This window comes from Ammospiza nelsoni, chromosome 5 (assembly GCF_027579445.1).
Source record: "Ammospiza nelsoni isolate bAmmNel1 chromosome 5, bAmmNel1.pri, whole genome shotgun sequence".
NCBI lineage: Eukaryota > Metazoa > Chordata > Aves > Passeriformes > Passerellidae > Ammospiza > Ammospiza nelsoni.
In genome coordinates this window covers 65,913,276-65,931,448 of record NC_080637.1, presented here as the reverse complement: position 1 = coordinate 65,931,448, position 18,173 = coordinate 65,913,276, and the positions used below count along the sequence as shown (strand labels likewise).

Below are 18,173 nucleotides of genomic sequence, written 5' to 3'. Positions count from 1 at the left end.
AAGGCTAGTGATAATCACTATTCCTAAGCATGGGAGGCAGACTTCCAAATCTTTGCTATAGTGTTAACATTTAACCCATGGATGATAATAGAGTTATCATACCACATTTATAATTGTGTAAAACCAAAAAGTAAAAAGTTCTGTGTTTCATTTAAATAAAATTAGCTTTAAAAAAAAATCAAGATTGAACAGACCATGTAGTATTTTCATGTTCTTAACATTATTTCCATATGTAACTGCAACAACCAGAGATTGTAAAGGGGCAGCAATGGGTTCATAAACAGAATAAACAAATTGCTATTAACTGGTATTATAGAGTTGTTTGAATATTTAATGCAATGGTCTCTTTGAGATCTTGAATTCATATAAGCTAATAAAATTAGAGTTATGATTGCCACATTCCTGCTTCAGTGTTTGCACTATTTAAGAGGCAGAATAACGTAGTATTTCTAACTTCTTTACTTGCAAATTTGAACTGAATTAAAATTGCTGTGGGAAATGTAATTTTAGGGGTTTTGACTTGTGTGCAGTGTTGCAACCATAGAGTTGCAATCTTCACTTTATAATTCCTTGCTTATTTTATGCAGCAGAGAAACAGGTGCAAATGTATGTCTGATTTTTATATTTTCTTGGTATGTCGGTTTTGTACTTTTCCCTTTTTTGATCAGAGTTTATATAGTCATCTCAACTTCAGCTTCAGCTCTTCCTTAGGTGTGAGTTTCTACATATTTTTAAGCCATTTGGGGCTAATAAGTCATACAAGGTTTTGGAGATAATGCAGATTTAGTGGTCACTTAATCATAGAAATCTAAAATTTTGCTGTAGCCACATTACAGTAAATTATAGAGATGGGCAAAGGTGGCATTTTAAAACTACCAAACTCCAACATGTAATACAGTGAAAACCATCAATAGCAAAGTTATCATTTATGTTCAGTAGGTGATGTTCTCTTGTTCAGAAATCACTGAGGGAACACTTAATTTGAAAAGGAAAAATAGTGCCTGGTTTCCACTCCTCTGAACAGGAATTTAATTCTTGGGACAGATTGTTTAGCTGATAAGGCCCCTGATGTTTGGTCTGTCTACAGACAACTGGTTTTGATGATTCACTGAGAACTGGATCATACTTTTCACTGCTATTTGTTTGATTTACCACACACTCACATTTGAAGTGCTGCATTGCTACTGGAAAATTCTCGCTGCGGTTTTACACATTTTTTCCCATCATCATCCCTTTCTGGAAGTTAAGCAGGCTGTTTTTCTAAAGAACAATATTGTTGCTGTGGTGTGACCTTTCTTTTTGAAATAAACCTCTCTTTTTTATCTTTTGACAGCAGACTTCTGTTCTTCCAACTTATCAAACCTGTAATTGTTATGAAAATACCAACAGGTTTTGGTTTTTTGTTTTTTTTTTTTTTGTTTTTTTTTCTTTTGGAAACCATTGTTTCTGTTCCATCTTTCTTTAGGGAGCATCTTAGAAATTTTTATTTTAAAAGGGACTTTAATATGCTTATTTGATGCAGCAGTATTACAGTTATTGGAAAGAGTAGTGATTGGAAATGAATTGGTTGCTAGTGTGACTTCACTTTATGTAATATTTTTGTGTGTAAGAAAGCAGGTCAGATAGACTCCTTGTATGAGTGGTTTTTCAGAAGGGCAAGAGAGGAAGATTATCCCTAAGGAAAACATTGACAGAACAGTACAGAATGATCCAAAGGAAGTTCACTAGGTCATGCAGTAACACCTCGCTGGGATAAAGGTAGCAATAACCTAATTTCAATCATTGCAGGTATTAGGTGTTGTTTCATTTATGTATTTCCATGGCTGTTGATGTTTTGGGAGATTTTTCATTTGAGTACCTGTACAAATGTTATATTGAAATTATACAGCTTCAATTTATGAGAAGAAATCTTTAAACACAGTTATATAAAGATAGAAAATGGTAAACCTGAGATTTTGGGCCAGTTTGTTCCCTCTTAATTCTGAAGGATGACTTTATTTTGATTAATATCTCTTGTTGTTCTGCAGGTTTTTATATATTAGACCCATTTATCTCACAAATTCACATGAGCCAGGATGCATATTTGGTGGTGTCTGTCTCCTTGTTTTTGAAGTTAGTGCTTCCACTTCCCTTTTATGTCAGAGTTTAGTGATGTTCATCCATGCAGGCCTCCTGCTGCCTGTGCTTGTCCTTATGGACCATTCTTGGGTTTGGAGGAGATAATCCCTGAGCAGGAGCCAGCTCCTTTGGAGCTTTCTCTTTAGGGTGATGTCCCATGTCCCAGGCAGATCCCTAAGAGGCCAAACCCTTCTTCCCTCCATTCCAGTGTTGTGATCCTTGGTTTTGTCCTCCTGAACTCACCATCTCATGGTCACTGCAGATCTTCACATCCTCAGAGAGTCCCCCCATGTTTTTAAGGCTTGGGTCCAGCAGAGTACCTCGTGGATTGTTCCTCAGTTGCCTTGTGTTCCAGGGCTTGTTATCTGCATGCCCCAGGATTGCTGCCTTGTCCCACTGGCAGATTCTGGGGTTGTAAAAATGCAGATGTTAGAATGGTAGGTGCTGCAGCCTATTTCTTGTTCCCAACCCACCTCTCCTGGTGAAAAGCAAGCTGAGTGAACATTCAGGCAATGCAGTCAAACCTCCACTCAACACTCACCACAGCTGGCTCAGCAATAGAGGCAAGAAAGGCTCTTGTGCAAGTTTTTATTCCAGCAGGGTCTCATGCAGCTGAAGGGGAACCTGGGGAGAAAGAGGAGGAACCACGTGGAGCAGGCAGCTTAAGGAGGGGAAGAAGTGTATATTTGTTTTGGTTTAGGGCAAATTTGGGAGAGAACAGCCAGTGGCTTAGGGTGACTGTCTGATTTAGCTACAGCCTGACTAGCTGGGGTGTTGGCTGCAGCCTGAGTGAGTGGGGCAGCTGCTCATTTATCTCCCTTGCCCCCCTGCCTCTATCTGCCACCCACAAGCCTTAAAGGTGCAAAACAACACACAATTGGGGATAAAAGCATCATATAGTTAACTTAGGGCAGGGTTAGAGGCAGAGCTAAGGGCTGGGCAGAAGGGACTGGCCTCCAGGGGAAGGGGGGCAGCCACCAGGGATGCTAAGCCAGTGAGGGGAAAGGGAAAGGAGAAACTAGGGGAAGTTTGGACACAGAAGTCCATGGGGGTGTCTGTTTTTCCCCCCAGGAGGGCTAACTCTATGGTGAGTAGTTAGTGCTGTTTCCAGGGCCAAAGGCTTGGGAATTGGCCAAGAAAGATGAATTCATGGGATGCTACGGGGTTGGACACGCTCCTTGCGAGGAATCACATGAGGCTCCCTCCTGTTGTCTGGAGAAGGTCTCACCTGCCCTCATCCATCTGGAGACTGTCTGGCACAGCAATTCCCACTTAGCTGGCCCTGCCTGCTAATCCTGACCCCCAAATCCTTCACTGATCCCCCAGGACAGAGCTCCACACATTCCAGCTCCTCCCTTGCCCACCCTGTCATCGCCTTCCTGGCCTTTCCTTCCAGGAGAGTGCATTTATGATCCTGGAAAAGGTGTTCTTCTGCAGGAGGCTGGAAACAGGTCTTGGAGGTAGGTGGTTTTTATGACTGGAGTACTAGAAAATGTATGTTTTCTTACAAAACTAATATATGACTTACATCCTGTTAAACACTATCTTCTAAGAAAATATTTAGGTTGGTTTTAGGTGCAGACATAGAGGAGACAGAATGTTAATAACAAAAAAAAAAAAAAATAGGTGTGAAAAAAAGTTTATGTGCTGTACCTGCAAACAGATTTATAAATGAGATTCCAGGAAATTTCATGGGTCACAGCAGGGTTTAAAATTATGGAATATGGAAAAAAAGGGGGAATTTCAGAAAAGACACTTTAACAGATAGCAGTGCATCTTTTTGCTGAACTGCTAAAGGTATTTATGGATATGGCAACAATCCCTTGCCCACCTCTTTTTCAAGTGAGTGCCAGATAACTCATGTTTATTTATTCACCTTTAATTTTTTTAATGTTACTCTCTGTACTCTTCTTTGAGACACTCATTTTTATTCAAAGTCTTTATTTATTAATAATTTCAGAGCTGTTTACATTTTGACCTTTTTCCCCCCTGCCTTCACTGCCCCCCTCTCCCCTCCTAGTTTTGATGTCTTATTTCCTCTAAATTATTTTTCTATTCATGAGGAAAAATAAATTTTTATTTTAATTACAGAAAAATTCTGCTCTTTTGCCTTATGTTTTCCTTTTAAACTTCAATTCTTTTATTAATTGTTTTGTTGTCTTGTTTCAGGATTATTTATTAGAAGAGTGGATGTAAGACTAAGCATTTTAATTTTGTTTTAAAAATCCATCTCTCTCATGCTGTTGTACTGTTATTTAACAGCTTTGAGATGCCCAACTTGCCTTATAATCTGATATTCAGTCATAGAACATGACAAGCATTTTTTTTACACTTATGTGCCTCCTTTGCCTCCCTGATTTTAAAAGCATTCAAAAAATTGTGCTTAAATAATGTGCATTTTCTTAGTGTGCAAGTAGGTGCTAGCAAAGCAGTTGTGTTTTTTTAACCCCTTTTTGTGTCCTGATCTGCTTTTTGCCAATGCACCCTGGATTTGAGTGCATTTATGATTTATGTTCAGTGTGTTAAAGTCTGTGACAGCTGCTGCACGTCTTCATTTGCACATTTATATCAAGTGCATTCAGAGGGATTCATCATTTACTTTTTCTCCTACTTGATACGGAAATTCTACTTAAGAAGGTTGTGAAATTCCCAGATATATTTAGCACTGGTTGGTTGGGGTTCTTTACCACCAGTCTTGTCTCATCAAGATTTCTGCATCAAAATTTTTCTTTTGTGGATAGGAGTAGTATCTGGTTGGATTTTTGAGGGAATGATGAAAATCTGCAAAATTGATCTAAAAAGAAACCTGTGTAGAAAGGAGTAGCTGTATTGCTAAGACAATACTTAAGGCCAGTTATTTGTTATATGAATAAAATTTAATAGAGATGGAAAAGGTTTAAAGGTGTAGCAGGTTAATGAGCTATAAAATTTTCAGCAATCTACAGCCTCTCATAGTTTATTAATGAACTCTGAACTAGACAAGATGATTTAGGAGTTAAAGGGAAATATTGTAATGCTTGCAGGACAGTTACAACACCTTAAAACATGTGAGGAATGGTGCCAGATCATCTCCATGTCTCTGGGTCCACTCCAGTCCTGTTTGTGTTCAGTGTGAGGCATCTGAGACGGGGTAATTATTGTACCTGAGCATTATTCACCCCCAAAATAGTAAATCCTAGCCAATATTAGCCAAAATTAGTCAATACTTTTAAAAGACTTTGTATTTCCTTTTTATACACTTCAAGGTATAAGATGCACTGCAAATTTCAGGATGATGTTTTAGGGAGAAATTTGGGAGATTGTCCCTTCATTGTCCTTTACCAGTTAAATCATCTTACTTGGGTTATAATTCATTAATAAACTATGACTGACGGCAGAATGCAGCTTAATACATTACTGGAACTTCTATTGGTAAATTAACCTGCTACACCTTTAAATTTACTTTTTCAATCTCTATTAAATTTTATTCATCTATAGTATACACTTGGTGTTGAAACACAGTTTACTTGTGTTTCTAAACCCAGCTGAAATGTGTAATTTTCCGTGTATTAAGCAAATTTATTTGTATGAATGTGTTCTAATCTAACTAATTCACACACTGGAAGTTATAGCCAAGAAACTCATGTGATTTACATATCAAAGTTGAATTTATTCATCCCTTCTAAGTTCCCTTGGAAACTTCCTTATTAATTATGGTGATACATTTTTTTATTTGAGTGAACTGCCAAAATGTTAATATGTAGGCAAAGTGTCAACAAATAACTACTATTTTAGACTACTACTAAAGGTGTGTATCAGGTCACTTCTGTATAACTCCTGATATTGAGAAAGCAGTTCCAGAGATAAAGTATTGGTTACTTTATTGTTGCTGCTCTTAAATAAATAAAATTTTAATGCTGAGACTTGTATAAGGTTTTTTCCTCACTAAAGACTCACAAGGTCCAGAAGGGCATGTGACATTTAAAATAATCATGTACTTAAACTACTGAGAACTTTTTTACTATTCTTGGCAAAACTTTTATCACTGAAAGAAAGCTGATATTAATGAAAACCAGAACATCTGTTCTTAAACCTGGAGGATATTGAGATAAAACAGATTTTCCCAGCTCTATGTAATTCCTTAAAAATAAACCTACCTTACTTGAAGGTATTTTTAAACACAATGCAGTGTTTTGGTTTTGGATATGCATTACAAATTAAACCATTCTCAGGCAAATAATTGGCTAGGATGATCAACATTAATTTCCAGAAGTGAATATCATAATGACACAATGAAATTATGAAAATGAAGGTATGAATAATTCTTAAAAAATAATCTAAGGCATTGCGATGAAGGACTGAGAGAAATTCTGAATTTCTTCAGTTATTATATTTTAAATATATTTTAAGAATAATTTCAGCCAGTAAGTCTGTGCTTAATGTACTTCATGTTTATGTAAGGAGAATGCAAAGTTTCTTTGCTAGGTTTTCAAAGGGCTGAGTTTGTCTGGCTTTTGAGATAAGTAATAAGTGAGTGTGTCGTTGAAAAGCAAATTTCCATTTACTTGCTAGGCAGAGAATTTGCAATAAGTCTTGATAATTCAGGGAAGCTCAGAAGGAAAACACCTATTGAGCTCATAAGCAGTGGAGAATGTAAAATGTCCTGAAGCTCCCTTATATTCAAACTTTATAACTGGAAAGGTACTTTTTATGCTTGAAGAACCTTCTTGTTAGTGATAAGCAGAAGAGGAGATCCATTTCCATCTTTTTGAGCTAAAACCTAATTCCACACAGTATGTGACGCCTGCTTTTTTGAAAATACTTAGTGAAATACTTTTGCGAAGTAATTTGTTTAAAAGAGTGAATAAAGAAAGAAAACCAAACAAAACAAACTGAGGTGGGTCAGTAGAGGGAACAATTCTGGGGTTTCTTATGGAGTGTGATTGCATCTGGCCCTTGGGAGTTCCATTACCTGCACAGAATCCCCAGTGGGAGAACAGCTGTGTTCAGCTGGGCTTGTTGTGGAGTTCCATGAGTCCCTGGGGCTTGGACTCACTGCTTATAAAGACACATTTCAACTCTGTGTCACTCCAACACGTTCAGTGGTGGTTTGAGATCGATTTGTCTTAGATATCCCACGCTGTTATTTTCTATAAATGTGGTGACAGTTGTCAGCTGAGGAAAATTATTCAGGGCTGTATGGAATTCAGCCAGAAATGCAGTGGACATCTCCCATGCCAGAAGAAAAGGGATATTGTAGCTAACAAAGACTACAGGAATAGTTTAAAAAATCTCATGTTTCGCATAATATTTTCGTTAGAGAGTTCTCTCATGAATGGGGGTCTGGTGGCACTTGCCATCCTGTTTACATCAAATTTGTCTGTCTTTGCTTTCACATTTTTTTGAGAAATGATTATTTGTTAAATAAAAATAGCAGCTCTTTGAAGCGTGTTGCAACTCTTGTGACAATATTTTATCAACTTTCAGCACAGTCCCTTTCTGTGACCACCAATTAAATTACTTTCTCCTGTACCAATCACTGACATGGCTGATGAATCTTCCATTGCACAACAGAAACACAGTAGTAATTTTTAAGGAATAATACAATTTTTTATTCATTTTTATGATATTTTGTATTTTTTACTGCTTCTGCACTACTTTACATTTTTAAATGTGGCCTTCAGTGCTTTAAATACCTTTACATATGCTTAATAAATCTGCATACGTCCAGTTGAGAAGGCTATATTAGAGCAGGATTTGCTTTCCCTTTTTGCAAACACTTTTAGCCAAGAGCCTTACTGTAAGCAACGTTTGTGCCCCTCTGAAGAGGGGAGCTGCTCAGAACAAGAACGTGTCTTAATCATGATTTTTCTCATCTGGGTAGGCCAATTTGTGGGAGGTCTGACGTAGTGTAAAATACCAAGAAGTTTCAAACCAAGCTAAAACACAGCTCAAGATTTCTATCAAATTCAGTCCTAATGCTACAGCCTTTTTGAAATGTATTTACATTTTAATTTCTCATGTACAACAGAGGGAGAGTGAGCTTGTTTTTGCCTCCTTGCCAGTTGGCTTGGAGAAAGGAACTGAGGGACTTTGAAAGGGGCAGCGTTTTTATGGTCTGGGTTAGTAGAGTTAGAGGAAACAATATTTGTGTCCAAATTAGAATCCCTCTGCTTCTCCCTCTCATTCTTTCAGCAACAACAAGGCTCTTACTGGGGAGGGAAAGTTTTGGCTGCTGTGGGATGTTTGGTGGGTTTTTTTGGTTTTTGGGTTTTTTTTTTTTAGGGGGGAAAGGGGGAGATTGCCTTTTTGTTCTCAACTGCACCATACTGAATAGATTAAAGAGGGAGCTGTGGAATTACTGTAATTCAAAATAAAAAATTCAAATACGAGAATTGTGGTTTTAACATCGTTGGAGGGAAAGACAGAGTGAGGGGTAGAAGAAAGTGAGGGGTGTTCTAGAAACAGGGAAAAGGCAACAAGGAAAAGATCTGGAGAGTGAATGACTGTCAGATACAGTGATGGGAAAGTCAGTCCCTGCTTCATATTTATGCACTTATCAAAGAATATTTCTTTCAATAAACTTTCAATTTATTTCTTTCAACAAAAAATTGAAAGTGATGATATCGTGTTAATATCATCAAGATGAAAAAGTAAATGGGGTGTATAAAAATGTCAAGAATCTTGAGTTATATTACTTTTATACTATATTTCAAAAAGCACAGATATATGTGTATTTTTGTTTATTTCACTGTACCTTTAGAATTCTGAATATCTGTATGAAGCCATTTGCTTTTTGTGGTCAGTAGTAATACATATTAAAATAGATTAGTTGACATAACTTAGAGATCTGTAATTTTAAAAATTTAATAAGACTGTGTTTCTTAAATCACAGTTTAATTAAAAAAAAAAAAAAAAAAACACCAAAAAACAATTAAAACCCAACATAGCTTTTAGTTATCTCTAGGAAACTTAATGTGGTATCAATCACTGCTGACTCTTTCAGAATGTTCCATTTGATGTTTTCTGGCTTAACTTAAAAAATAAAAATTGATTCTGACTTTGGTTTAGTGATTTTAGTGAGACTGCTTTGCTTTGAGGAAGAGATTAGGTTGAATTTATCTTTTTTTTAAGAGACTGATTATATTTGCCACCTACCTCACGTCCTCAAACATAACTTTCCTCCTCTGACGTAAGTAGTTTTGCGGTCGGTTCAGTACCATCAGTGTTTCACAGTAATTAAAATAGAGACAGTAATAAATGTATGTTATAATTTTCACCTGGGGTTGGTTGCTCTTTAGATGCCCAGGTTTATATCTAGTCTCCAGACTATAACGGGGTTTTGGGAGATATCAGGGTGATGTTTGTTTGTTCGTTACAAATCCTGTAGAATTGGAACTTCATTATGTCAGGCCATTTGATGACGTCAGGATGTTGTCATCATCTTTGCTAATCAAGCCCAATTCTTTAACACATTCTTGAGAATTAAATACTGTCATCTTGATTTGTCCATGTTATTTGTTGCTTGTAAAAGAGCTAAGCAAGGCTTTCTTTCTCCTCCCACATGTGAATTTGGCATCTATTTGTAAGTGGGGGTTTATTCACCTCAGAGGTGGGAGATGGTGAAAGAAATAACCCAAAACAGCCTCTCATGCTTCAACCAGCACAACAATTGGCTGGACTCTGGGGACCCATGCCAAATGTACACACACAAATGCATGTTGTCTAGGAAGCCAGCAGAACCTGAGCTTCACCAGCTCAGCAAAAAGGAATGGGAGAGAAGAGGTGTCGTTTGTGAAAACGAGCAGCTTCAGCCCACAGAGCTCAGGAGTGATGAGAGAGTTGGCTGTGAGAGAGTTCTGCATCCACTCAGAGGCTGGGGGAAGCTGCTGGTTGTTGGAAAGAGAGAGAGGAAGGATGATGGATGGATGGATCCACGCACACCAGCCTCTTTGGGAATATCATGGTGTAGGTGCTCTTGGCAGCCGTTTCCAGGCACACAAACAAGGTGATTGGAAATGGCCAACATGGATTTACCAAAAGACAAGTTATGCCTGATTGCCTTCTGTGGTGAAACTCCAAGATTTTGGACGAGATTTACACTGACTCAGTCTGGAGAAGAGAAGGCTTAGAGGAAACCCAATAGCAGATGGTCAATACCAACAAAGTTTTCAGAAAAATGGAGCTAGGCACGTTCTGCAGAGGTGTGTAGCAGGAAATTGTGATAGCTTGAAGCATGGGAAGATGCAGCTTGTTATAAGGAAAAAGGTATTTTATGATGAAGATAATTATTAGGATGTCTTAGCCAGTGATGTTGTGAAATCCCCATCTTCAGAGTATTTCAAGTGCTCACTGGACAGGGATCTGAACAATCTGGTTTGAATTCAGTGTTGATCTTGCTTTCAGCAGGAGGTTAAGCTAGTTGACCTCCAGAGGTTCCTTCCAACCTGAGTGATTGTGTGATTTTGTGATTTAATACTTTGGTCACAAACTGAGAAAAATAAATAGCCTACTCCCAGTCACTGAAGTTATAAGTCCAGTCCAGGGGATATTCCCCAGGCTGAATTATTTGGAATATTTTACTCCAATCTGGCCTACCTCATTGCCAGTTAAGGGCAGGGTCAGGAATGCCTGAACCAAAAATCTGATTAATGCAGTATTTGAAACGGTAAACTTGTCAAAATATCAGTTACTGTAAACTTAAATAATTGTTGTATGGAATATAACATTTTTGGTGGTTTTCAGTGTATCTGCCATGTAAAAATAGGAGCTTGTACTATGAAACCTATCCATGTTCAGTGTGAGGTTTTACAGGAAGCAAAATAGAGTTGTTCAGCTGCATTAAAAGTTCCCTAAGATACACTGGAAGTGTAAAGGACTTCTTATAAAATCTGTGTATCTGTGATTTGGATACCTTTTTCTAGTCTGTGGGAGATGCTCTCTTTCAGCTGGAATTTTTCTGAGGTTAGGCAAAAATCTTGCAGAATTCATAGCAGTATCTTAAAATAAGGAAGCAGTAGTTAGTTTTCCTCTTTTCTTTATGTACTTCTTTGTTTTCCCTGGTAAAAGTGTAACTTCTATCTCTTTGGATTTTTTCCCCCTTCATGCTTAGACTATTTTTGACTTTTTCAGGAAGTACAACAAAAAACCAACAAACTAATCTTGAAGTTGACAGCTTGATAGCAGTTCTCTGATGGAGGAGAATTTTGGGAGTTCAGTTGCAGATGATATTCGCGTTCTGGTTTGGACAGTATAGTCTAAATGATGAGCATCTGATTTTATTTCATATCCCTCTTTTCTCTGCAACCACACAGTCAAGAGAAGCTTTTCATGCAGATCTTCGGCTAAGAAAGAATTTAAAAGGCTGCATTGTCATCCTCAGTGCCTGTATTTCTTGGTATTTACTTTATCCCAAACTCTTTGATTTGATGCTCAATTTCCCAAGCTGATGGTTATTTTATTTATTTTGATCTAAATTCTTGTCAATTTTCTTATGAAACAAATACAGCAAGTTGATGCAAAAATAGATACTTGTGTCTCTGGTTGTCCCGTGAATTCTCTGAGTTTTGTTCAGCTTGCACATCGTCACTTGTCTTCTGGAAAGCAACAAACAAAAATGTATTTGTAGCCCAGAATGAGCATGGCAACAATTTGTGTTGAGGCTGCTTTGCTTGTACTTTGATGGGAAAAGAGCTGTTGTTCAGCTAGTTTTCATATAGTATGTCTGCTTTGGAATGCTTTTAGTGTTCCAAAATATATTTACAAATCAGAAAAGGAATTAAGATGAAAAGAAAAGACAAGTACATCACTATTGTTTGCTCCCAGAGTTTTAACTAAAGAGGCAGACAAAGAAAATGGTTTACATACTGAAAATGGAAAGGATATTCAAATGTAAAGATGTAACTTATCTTTCTGATGATTTTTTGCTAAGTATGATTGTTGATGTTATAATGAAACTTATTTTCTATGCTTCAAAAACAAGGAAGAAAACAATTAGGTTTTTTATTACGTTAGAAAAATTTCAAAGATATGGTGATCTTACAGCTTGACATAAAATTATTATTTACATATAATGATGCTATGAGTTCTTTTTTTATATCTTCTAGAAGTAAATCTTGGAAAGTTTTTACTCATGCTGAAGTGAAATTTATTCCTGCATGCTTTTGAAGCCACTTACTGAGTGTCAAGTTTCTTTGTAGATGTCTTGGGTTTTTAAACATCCATGAAAAGACTGAAGGTATCCTCTAGGAATGTGCTGTGAACATCATTATGTGTTATGAATGGTACAACTCTATGAAAATTCAATATACATTCTTTCAATTAGTTATATTTCTGAAGAATATTCTAGTTACTTCTCAAAGGTTAACAGAGCTGCAGATGGAACTGTTACCAATTTTTGGTGTATAAGATATCTCTAATTAAAGTTTTGTTGATAGAAATTGTGGGTTTGATTACTATTAGTTTTGACATTTGACATTTCATATGTTTGAAACTGGTAATAAAAGATTGTATCCGGAATAAATTGTATTGTAGTGAGCTGTATGCAGTGGGACCTTTTGGAAGGGCTCACCTGTGATAAATATGCAGCACACCACTGTTGTTTGCTGTGTAAGATCTTTTTTAGTGCTTTCTGTGGAAAAGTTTTCAGAAAAACCAAATGTAGTTTTTTCATACATATCTATATGTATCATGAAGTGTACTACAGTAAAGAAATACTGATATATTTTGATCAGTAATTAATTATAATTATTTAATTAAAATTAAAATTATGTTATTATAATACAGCAAATAAATACAGATTGATTTTTAAATACATGCACTGTGTAAAGTTGTGTTGGGTGTTAAAACTGGTGTCAGTATCAGTAGCCATCGATGACAGCTGGCACACTTTTCCAAATTAATATTTTGTTCTTTATGGAAAATGGTGGAATTTAAATTGATCTGAACACTGATGCTTTTGAGACAAGAGACATTAAAATATCCTAATGAAGCTGAGAGTTCCTTTTATGCTTACTGTGTTGTTTAATTAAAATATTCTCTTCTTGTCATCTTCCCTGGCACTGTTCTCCTGTTCACTCCTCCCTCCTTCCTTGCTTCCTCTTGCTATCCTGTCCCACCATTTAGATTATGTGGGGAAGTAGGAAAGCATCCAGGACATAAATTGCCCTGGCACATTTGTAGCTTCATCCCAAAGAACTATCTGTGTAATATTTTAAGAACCTCAAGGCAGCCAGAGAAGGTTTCCTGAGCCAAGTGTAGGTGCTATTTACCATATCACGCAGTTTTGGTAGCAAAATGAGCTTTCATACTAACAACACTTTAGCTTTAGCACTTATTTTTATTGTTTAGTGTCCTCTTCAGTGGAGGGTCTCTGTATGCACATCCTGTAGGGAAGAAGAAAGAGCAGATATGTTCTTCACAAAATATTAATGTCTTAAATGTGACAGGGTAGAGATCCTTGTCATACCCCCCAAATACTCAGAGTGTGGTGTGGGAACTGTAATTCTGTTTCAGTGTGGGGCATGTGCAGGCTCTTCCATACTATTTCCTTTGCATAGTTTTTCACATTTAATCAGTCACAATATTCCCAGCAGGCTGCTCTGTTCACACTCACTCAGCTCTGGCTCAACTCATTTCTAACTCAGCAGGAAATGTCCTCACCACCACAATGTTAGGCACTTGCTTGTGAAAGTTTATTTGCTACCTCACTTCATTTTTCACCTCAGAGTCTTCCATTGTTATGCTTGAGGTACAAATTATGTTTACTTGTATGAAATAAATCAGTGTATCCTTGCTTCCTGTGGTGAGCTTAAGGCTGTGTATAATGTGGGGGTTTTGGTTATCTTGGGATATCTGAAATCTTTCTCTCCTCCCTGAATTTTTCCTTATCTTTAGGTTCTTAGCTGTATCTTTCACTAGGATGTTGATGATAGGACCAATGTGGAAATACTTGATTTGCTTGAGACCTGGAGATGCTCCCGTGTCTTACTTCTGTAGATCTCACATTCTCATTTCACATGAACAGAAATAGTGACCAAACTCTATTTTATACACAATAGCACACTCTAGTGTGTGTATTAATTAGCCATTATGGACTGATTCTCATCATGTTTACCTCAGTTTCTCATTGTTTTTCATCATGTTTACCTCAATTTCTCCTTTGCATTCAGTATTACTGTTATTTTTTCTCTGCACTTGGGTGAATTGAAGGAAATATTTATATCTTCAAATAAGAACTTAACAGAACCATTATGATGCTAAATGTTAAAATCCAAGATGATTTAAAACTACATCTTGCCATTTGAGCTGATACAAGAAGAGACCCTGAGGAACAGGGAAAGAGGGAATGTTTTTTATCTTCTTACTAATTTATGATTGGAAAAAGTGGTGCTTCTCACTGATGAGGGGGAAATGCTGGTGAAAATCCAATGAGGGTTCGCATTGCAGCCTTAGCAAACTATTAGGTAAGGAAAAAATGCTAGAATGTTTTTCTCCAGGTTCCTTTTACATAACTGTGCAGAAAATAAAAAGTGAACAATGTAGCTTCTTTTGAAAAATCTATTTAAAATTTCTTCTGCAAGAAGACTTTCCCTGAAATCTTAAGAGTAAAACAAATGATAAAAGAGGAGCCACATAATAAATAAGAAAAAATGTGCATTTCTAAGGAAACTCAATCTGATACTACTTTATCTCAACATTTTTATTGGTCGGGGCAGTAAATAACATTTACTAAGAAGGTGATTTGGAAGTCCTACCATCCACAGGTATACTAAAAAACATAGAAAGTTCTGAAAAAAAACCCTAAAAAATTGAAGAACCATGTAGAACCATCTGTGTTCTATGAAGTAAAATTAAGAAATAAAAATAAGTTTAATAGTGGGACCTCCTTATAGATATATACATATATATATGTATATAGATATATACATATATATTCATATACATTGTATATATAATATTTAAAGGATCCATCTGTGTGCATTTCTTCATGAAAGATATAAAAACATGAAAATAATTGGTATTTATTTATTTATTCTCCTGAATTAAAATTGTTATGTCATGTGCCTAATGTTTTCTGTATTTTTGTACAGGAAAAGCATAAGCAGGAATTAGAAGACATGAGAAAAGCTGGACATGAAGCCTTAACTATTATTGTTGAAGAATTCAAGGTAAATGAGTTGCCAAGCTAACACAATTTCCAAATGGTGTTATTGTAGTAGTGAACAGGATGAGTGCCTGCAGTGCACAATTATTAGTATTTCTTGTGCTGATTGCTTGACTTCTCCCACTGTCTTTTCTGTTGCTTTCAATTTAGATTGTTTGGTCTGAAATTTTGCATGACCTGTTTTCCCAGCCTGCACTTTGGAAAACTTCAGATAGAGTTGGTTAGCCATTTTCAGTAAGGAAACTTAAAACCAGAACAAACCCCAAATTCTCAGGCAGTTGTGGTAAACTTTGGGTTGGATTGTTTATCACAAATCCGCGTTTTGGACCTCTTCAGTCTCCAGAGCTGCACTTGCAGGCAAGCAGCATCACAGAGCAGTTCAGCAGGTTTTGATCCACACAGCACTGAGGGAGGGAATTATGGATGAAATAAAGCTGAATCTGTAGTTCTTCTTTCGTGCTGTTTTGGTTCCTGTCAGCTTGTAAAATGAAAGAACTGGATGTTGCCATGGAGCATAAATCTGTGTCTTTTGTTCTGTTGTGGAAACTGTTGGGTAAGAAACTCACAAGGGGCAAAAACTGAGTCAAGTTAGGAGGAGAAGGTAAAGCTAAGAATTCTAATTAGACTTAAAACTGATAATAGGAAACAGAAATTAAGGCTGGTTTTGAAAATGAAAAGGGAAACTTAAGACCTGGTAGGCAACTGTGAGCCGAGAACACAAATCTGACAATGTCGTTAGTGAAGGGGAATATCAGATTTTAACTGTTTGTTAGCAGCAATTTGTAACCAAAGAATGATCTGGCCTGGAGGGCAGGAAGATGAAGTTGGGGGCTTGGCAGTGCTGGGTTAGGGGTTGACTTGATGATTTTAGCAATCATTTCCAATATTCATGATTTTGTGGTAATAAAGCCTTTTAATAATCTTGCTAGTAACTGTTAGTAGTGTTCTAACTAATTAACTGTTAGTGTTCTAACTAATATTGAAGTTGGCTGTCTGTGGAAATATATTTGTCTCCATCAATATGACTTATAGTAATTTCATTCTGAACCTATCCAGAAAAATGGTTCAAAAGTTTCCATTCCTGAGAAAACTTAAACATGGCCACTGATGGTGTCCCACTTCTCCAGTGGGAGAATTTTGCTCCTCCTCCCTTAATTCTTTGAGGACCCCTTTACCTTAGAAGCTCTCAAAAGGGAATTTTATTTGGCGTGTGCACCTTTGGATGTGCCACTGAACATCTTCAATGGCAGCAATTTTAGTTTCTGTTGTATTCTAGATACGTGTAAAATGTCTGTCTATTCTGTGTGGACTTATATTTGAAAACTCTTGTGAGCTTTTGGTAATTGCTGCCCTTACATTTCCTTCTTTTTAGTTCTGAAAATATAGGTAAAATTATATGTGAAAATATATGTGAAATCTAACAATTTTATGGTGTTGAATGAAAGTTTTGAATGTTTTTGAGGTGTAATTTTTTACCATTTTAATGGATTTGTGTCAACTAAAGGAGAGCTCTACATGGGTTATATTTGCATTTTAAAGGAATAATTTCTTCCTGTGTAGTTGGGTAAAGGGATACATTTATGAGCCATAATAATTTTTGAGAGCTGTTTTACCAGTCAGCAGCAGCTGGGTAGATCAGACATGCCCTCTGGAAAATAAGATTTATGTTTATCAGTTTCAGTGATTTGGCACAAAATAGTAGGGAATTAATTGAACCCTGTGTTTCTAAACTATGTTTATATTTAGTGTATTATTTCTCATAGAATGTTTATATTCAAGTTACATAAAATCACTCTTTAATACCATGGAACCATGACATGAATATGCCTCATACAAATCTTCCTGCTGCATCATGTGGTTAGTTGAGCACTCTGATGAGAAATAATATCAGATATGCCAAGCTCTGAGTAAATTACTGCAATCAGCCCTGTCTGCAAACATGAGGTGACTTATTCATCAGGGTTTTTAAAAAAACCCAAGCATTTTTTGGTTGGTTGTTTAATACCTTTCTTGTAATACTTTGCTATGTACTTTAAATAAAAAAGTAACACTGTATCATCAGTGGAGATAAAATCTGTTCTGTAGTTTTGTTTGAGAAAATTATCTCATGGATTCTTTTAAAATGTTAATTCATTGTTCATATTTCAATATGAAACAGGGCTAAGATCTATTTTTTCTTAAGTAAGCAAGTCAAATGTGGTTTTGTAATTATAAAAGTAGTATCTTACATTCTTGGGGCTTTTTAATTGCTCAGATCCTTAGGAGTTAATTCTATTTTTCAGATATGGTGACAATTAGATAACCAAATAATGGTTCCTAATGCAGCATTTTTTAGGAATGTAAATGAAATCTGACTAATCATTTTAGTGAAAGACAGAATCGTGAGATTCATTAACTCTTTTAATTTACTCATGATTAGCCAGACTTAATTTTGTGCTGAAATATGTCTCCTTTAGAATTTAGACTGTGTTACTGTAATACGTATTGTTTATATGCAGAAGTAATTTCCATTTTCAGTAGGTTTTTGTAAGTGCTATCTAATTAATCCCCATGTTACCTTGAGTGTGGAAATTCACCAAAACAAGTCTATGGGTCATTTAAAAAGATGTGGGAAGGAAGATCTTGTTTGTGATGAAAACAAGCTTATTTTGCATTCCTGGGGATTTAATAAAGGGAACTGATGAGGGTTATTCCAATCAGGGGATTGCTCAGGCCCTAATTAGGTTGCGTTGCAGTCAGGAGTGTTGGAATTCTGACTAATCCTCTCTGAAACCAGTCAATTATAATTCTGTGGTGCTGCTCCAAGCAGAGCCACAGCACAACTTAAAAGGCCCAACATTGTTGGGTTGTTTGAGGATAGCTTGTGAAAAATATGAGCAGTTCATCCTTAGCCCCAGGAAATAATCCCCAG

General features: G+C 36.4%; 1 protein-coding gene across 1 annotated transcript in view; it reads left to right on the top strand.

The window, feature by feature from the left end:
* CCDC91 (coiled-coil domain containing 91) overlaps positions 1-18,173 on the top strand; it is a 112,399-nt gene that overhangs the window by 35,282 nt on the left and 58,944 nt on the right. The window contains exon 7 of the mRNA XM_059472159.1: positions 15,189-15,266. Within this exon, the coding sequence (XP_059328142.1) occupies positions 15,189-15,266 (78 nt within the window). The remainder of the gene's footprint in view (positions 1-15,188; positions 15,267-18,173) is intronic.